Source organism: Hippocampus zosterae, chromosome 4 (assembly GCF_025434085.1).
Source record: "Hippocampus zosterae strain Florida chromosome 4, ASM2543408v3, whole genome shotgun sequence".
NCBI lineage: Eukaryota > Metazoa > Chordata > Actinopteri > Syngnathiformes > Syngnathidae > Hippocampus > Hippocampus zosterae.
In genome coordinates, this window is record NC_067454.1 from 6,059,820 (window position 1) to 6,065,819 (window position 6,000).

Consider the following 6,000-nt stretch of genomic DNA (forward strand, 5'->3'; position numbering starts at 1 on the left):
CTTGTTTAGTTCTTTTGTGCACAATGGCAGCAAGATTCCACATTATTCTGAGCTAAAACAAGTTGAATAACTGTTAGCTCCTATCAAGTAACCGTGAGATGGATGCTGACGGATCCGCGTCTGTCAAATCTGATAGATGGAGACAAAGACGAGAGCGAAGATGCCACCAGAGATCTGCGGAGGACCGAGTCAGACAGTGTTCTGAAGAAGGTACGAAAAGCCTTGCTGTTTATACCTATTGGCCTTTAAAAAAAAAAAAAAATCTTTGGAAATTATTTCGAGTCATTCTATTACACAAGACATCATTAATTAAACGATATAATACAATGTGCGTAAATGAGCATGGCGTGCGCTTCATTTTTGGACCTCTAGGATTAATTTGAATCGTTCAATTTTACTGTGCAGGAGGATCAATTACTTTTTGACACGTACGACGTGCCGGCGCGTGATACAGCATGCCAACACCTGCTGCTGTGGATTATTTCTAATTGTTATCATTACTTCTCTTGGGCAAATCGGCGGCACTAAACTGTGGATTATTTCTCAGTATTTTATTTATTTCTATAGCGCACACTGACGGTTGTCACGAATAATGGGCAAGAAACACAATGCACGTTACATAATGATATGAAAACTCGCAAGATTTTGTGATTTTTCTTTTCGTTGCATAAGTGTTACATCATCATCTGCTTGTTACAACGGCACGGCCACATGCACGCTCACAAGCACCCACACGAGCACGCACGCCTGATTTTTGTCCTTGTGTTTGTGTATGCCGGCAAGGGAGGAAACGCCAACCTGCTGCAGCTGCTCAAGAGGAACAGCGAGGTAAAGAAGCCACTTCCTGTCGCTAACCTGATTAGCCAGGCCATTGTTGACATGGAAACCGGCCGAGTTGTGTTTTCAGCCTCTGTGTCACTTGATCTCGTAGGACTCATTGCCATTTACTGTGCTATAAATCAATATGTATTGCTCATTTCCCGTAAAATATTCTTTGTGTATGTCAAAAGTGCTCATTGCATTGTATTTCCCAACAGCAGGTGCTCCACAGCGTCTCGAATCTGTACTTGCTGCTCAGCACGCTGCAGGTATGACATCCTCAGTATATTGCATGCACCTGACAGCTTGGGAATGCATGTTCACGTCAGATGATCGCAAATAATGTCTTCATTTTTTTTTTGTGGTGTTGTTTTTTTTATAGGCAGTGGTGGTGCAGCAGGACAGCTTCATAGAGGACCAACGTCAGGCCCTGAGCGAGCGCTCACCGTCGGCGTGCTCGTCGTCACGGTCGTCTTCACGGCCCAGCTCCCTGGTCGAACAGGAGAAGCAGCGGAGCCTGGAAAAGCAGCGGCAGGAGTTGGCGTCCCTGCAGAGGCAGCAGGCGGCGCATGCCGAGGAGCGGCGCCGGCGCGAAAAGGAGTGGGAGCTCAGGGAGCGTCTGCTTGGCGACAAGGAGACACTGCTGAACGCGCAGGTACGGTCGATCCTTTTGCCGCCCTGAAAAAAAACGGGATTGGAAAAAAAAACCCAATGAGATCATGAATTTATTACTTAATTTAAGCAACAGGAACATTTGACTTGGTGAGATTTATTAAAGTAAATAGACATTCCTACCCCCCCATGGGTGTGTTTATACTTCTAGCACTGATAGAATTGTGGTATTTATTGTTGTAAGCTAAACTTACTCATGACCTGGATAAAAATACGAATGTTGAAACATAAAATTCTTATGGAAAAGTTCCACGCACAAAAACTGCCTGTATCTTGAATATAATTAAGCGGTCGTCACTGCAGCAGGAGGATCTGTCCAAGCAGCAGCGGGCGCTCGAGGACGAGAGGCGAGAGCTGGCGAGTCGGAAGGAGGACTACCAGAGGGATCTCGAGAGGCTGAGAGATGCCCAGAGGAAGCTGGACAAGGACAGGGAGGCCCTGCAGAGGCAGCTCGACAAGATGGACGAGCTACGGCGTGTCGAGGTGAACAACAACAACACATAGTCACTTTAAACAGGCGATGGTTGACCCCTGCAACGTGCTACGGCGGTCGCAACCTTCCATGATAAAAAATAGGGCTGAATAATTTAATTGCATTGACACTATAATGCAATGTGATAAAACGCGATTTGCTAATTGCATCGACTCAGATTTGACCGGTCATTGGGAGCACAGCAGGCACAAACGTCAAAGCTGTGCCGAGAGTCTGCCGCGCTGGGTGTGTGTAATTTCTGAGCTTTCTGTCTCACGAGACCTTGAGGTCAGTATCTAACATGTTCTTTTTTTTTTTTTGCCTTATAAATTAAAAAAAAAGAAAAGCTTCGTGCACTTCTTGAGCAGTGAGCGAATCAAAACGCATCCTCCGGTCAACTGACTGGAAATGGCAGCCCCTGGCTGGAAAGTTGTCAGCGGCCACACATTTAGAAGATGAATTTGTCTGTGTGTGGCCAGATGTTTCACGAAATAAACTGAAGATAGATGAAATGATGTTACTCCTCGTTTAATGGATGAGGTGTCACTGTCGTCCGCAGCCGCCGGTTGGAATGCCTTCTGGTTCTTGCCTGTTTTCGGAATCAGAAGATGTTGCGTCATGTAGGCAGGTGTAATCTTACACTTCCTCCATTTAGGCATGCGTGATGACAATTTATGCATACATGGTGAAAATGGGTCCAGTATTTGAGCAGTGCAGTCCACATGTTTACATATCAGTACACATGAAAACAACGAAAAGTTGACATGTGCACTCGAGTTCTCTAGTTTATTCCTCATTTACAGTACACACTTATATTTTTACGCAACACTTGTTTGGTAGAATTGTATTGTAATAAAGATTACATAATTGATTGTGTTTGTTCCAATTTATATTAGAAAAAGACCGTGGGGTTGTCCAATGTTGAAGAAAGAAATTACAATTAGATTATTTTCAGAATCGTTCAGCCCTAAAACCTGAAACCCGAAATAACATTGAGCCAAAAATAGCCACGATGTACTCTGCCATGCGCAGGAACATGTTGTTCTTCTTCCTGTTAGTGGAGGGCACAATGGAAATCAACAGAAGGCCTCAAATTAATCCACAGAGTTAAAAATATATATAAATAAATAAAAATCTTCAGACACCCAAAGTCATGCTGACTTAATGTGGCTGCACATCTCGCCAGTTATTGCTGAAAAGTAAGCACTGGTTGTCCGCCATCTTGCGCAGTCGGAATAAACTTGCCCAATTGACTTGCAGCGGACTCCCTCCACCGCCTCGGAAGAGTCCCAGTTGGCGGGCAGCTGCCAATCTTTGGATCTGGACCACCTCGACATGTCCTCTTCATCCTCCTCGTCTTCAACGTCGCAGCGCTGCAAGGCCAAGACACGCAGTCTCAACCCTTTCACGTCGTCTTCATCTTCGTCGGCGGCGGCGGGCGTATTGAAGGCCGGCGAGGCCAGCACGCAGCTGTCCAAGAGCCTGTTGCAGCTGGCCAAGCATCGTGGCAAGGAAGGCAAAGACAAGCGCAAGAAGAAGGTGAAAGGAAAGGCCGCAGGTACGCATTGTGCTCGTTTTTACCTGCGCTCAGGGCGCATCCTGAATGCAACGCTCACATGAATTATTTTTAATCGCATACTTTTTCTTCAACGCCAAAAATCCTAGTTTTTTATTTACTTTTTTTTAACTTCAGCTGCTCCCTGAGATTGTAATCTACCTGTAGATGGTAAGATGCGAAAAGCACTATCATGGCTGCAATTTGGAGCCGTTCACTTCGTGAACTATGGCGCTCGGTTATAAAATGGGATGGCTGTGGCTCAGAGCACATCAGCTGGCGCCCGAAGGGTTGCCGGTTTGAACCTTGACGAAGTGTCCTCGGACACAACACTCAACCTCTGCGTTGGCATTGTAGATGGAAAAACTGTTTTCAATTGCCTTATCTGGTCAAACAAAGAATAATTTAAATAATAATAAATAAAAAAATAGACATATGCAAATAGCACATGTACAAAACTTGATATATATGGAAAAATTAACATTAAAGTGGGAAAATATTAAAAACATCAATAAAATAACTTAAAATCAATACATAATAATAATAATTCTAAACATAATTTTGGCGCATGTTTAAAAGAACCTGCTGAAAATGATCTACAAAATCAAGTAGACTCGCTCGTGTAGTGGAACAATCTTTAACCTGTAAATTGCTCTAGTTTTCCCATAGGAAAACAGTCAGTAACATTTTATGAAATGGTCAATTCCAGACTCCCAGCACCTCTCCGAGGCTCCTCTGGATGGGGAGATCTTCTTCTGCTGACTCTCATCTTGATCCCTCCTCAGCCTCGCTCAACGACAACACTTTCTAGCTCGCCTGCAACCCTGTTCGCCAGACAGGACGTGCCGGTGTGCTCCCACTTCCCTGTCGTTGTGGTGTGAGAGTAGCGACAAACTTTGAGCATGGAAGCAAACAACCACAAAAAGGCCACCAATGATTTTAATGCCGGCTTTCCGTTTTTTTTTTGGGGGGGGGGTGTTGTTTCCCTTGCCCCTCCTGTCTCATAAACATGCTTTTGGCTAGTGGATTGATTGGCACACATGCATACGCAACACACACACACGCACGCACACACAAAATCATAGCAATGCATCCAAATGGCACTCGGCAAACAGACGGGAATTTCAACAAGCTCCATATGGCGCCGCAGCCCGAGAAGAGAAAGCAATTTCACTTTAAAAGACCGCGACTGGAAGTGCGGAAGGAAACTTGTACAAATAAAATTAAACATACCGTGTTCAGCAAATAACTCCACGTCGCTTGACTTAAAGCCAGTCGCGAGTCGTCACAAAGTTTTCATCGTTAGCTTTCATCACATCACATCAGATCGATTCTTATCTTTTTCAGTAAGCCAAAAAGTAAGAGGATCATTTTCAACGTAGTCGTCCATGCCGTGAAGCACTTTGCTCGCCTCTTTGACATTTTTCTGCGGGGGCTAAATGTTGAGGCTGTCAAACCAAGACCATCTCATTTGGTTTTGGAGTGACGACTGAATGAGAAGACAAGACAAGCGCTTTCAGCAAAAATTACAGCCGCTTTTCCAATTCAATCACCAAATTCAGAAGTACCTTGTTTTATTCATGTTGAATGTTGTCCCAATAAAAAGCATCCACAGCCCTGTGAGATTTTGTGATATAGGGCCTATGTATTTTTCCAATACAAAAAACAATTTTTTTCCCGATCAATATCTAAAAATGATCAAATTCTTAGATATTCATTTGCTTGTCCGACAAAGAATCTGTTTGGCCAAATTTTGTGAATATTTTATTATTTTTGGTTAAAATACAAAACAAGCGTTGCTTATTTTTCTGAATCTCACAACTTAGAGTTACTATTGGATTTATTATTCTTAAATGTTGTCCAGTGAGACATACAAAGCCAAATTTAGTTTTTCTGAGCAAAATCTGAAAATGAGATGCCAGTTTTATTTGCATCCAGCGCTGTTGACCATATGAAGAACTTTGCGTAAATCACAAAATTTGGAGAAACACATTTTATTCACATTGAACATTAATATCGGACAAAAAAAAGCACATACCACCAAATGTTGGGATTTTTTTATATTAAAAAGTTTTTTTTTCCAAAAATCTAAAAATACTTTTGATTTCTGCCCATAAAAGACCTGGAACTCTCTGGAAAAAAATACAAATATAAAAATAACAGCATTTGGTGACACATTGGACGATGCCCCTAACAAGATTGTCATTTTATTTGAGTTGATTTATTGGCTACCTGCAGGACAGGTAAAAACAGACAGGATGTGGGGAGCGTGTCATGGCCACTATTTTTCTCTGACATTTACGGAACGCTCCGGAACCACCAAGGGGCACTGTGACATGTTGTTGTTTGTCTGTGACCTAAGGATTCCAACTTGATGCGGAAGTTAGAGTAAGCAATGGGCAGCAGCTTTATTGTGGAAGGACAATAAAGCTGCTTCTACTTCTACTTCCTGTAAGGGACAATCAGATAAGTTACCGCCAAG

At 43.1% G+C, this 6,000-nt stretch overlaps 1 protein-coding gene across 3 annotated transcripts in view; it reads left to right on the forward strand.

Moving 5' to 3' along the window:
- LOC127599984 (A-kinase anchor protein 13) overlaps positions 1–5,241 on the forward strand; it is an 87,475-nt gene extending 82,234 nt beyond the window's left edge. For all 3 annotated transcript variants that reach the window (XM_052064270.1, XM_052064271.1, XM_052064272.1), the window contains 7 exons: positions 137–210; positions 784–828; positions 1,038–1,088; positions 1,202–1,474; positions 1,795–1,974; positions 3,224–3,521; positions 4,228–5,241. In XM_052064270.1, coding sequence (XP_051920230.1) covers positions 137–210; positions 784–828; positions 1,038–1,088; positions 1,202–1,474; positions 1,795–1,974; positions 3,224–3,521; positions 4,228–4,280 — 974 coding nt within the window. In that variant the 3' untranslated portion in view covers positions 4,281–5,241. The remainder of the gene's footprint in view (positions 1–136; positions 211–783; positions 829–1,037; positions 1,089–1,201; positions 1,475–1,794; positions 1,975–3,223; positions 3,522–4,227) is intronic.
- The last annotated feature ends 759 nt before the right edge of the window (positions 5,242–6,000 follow it).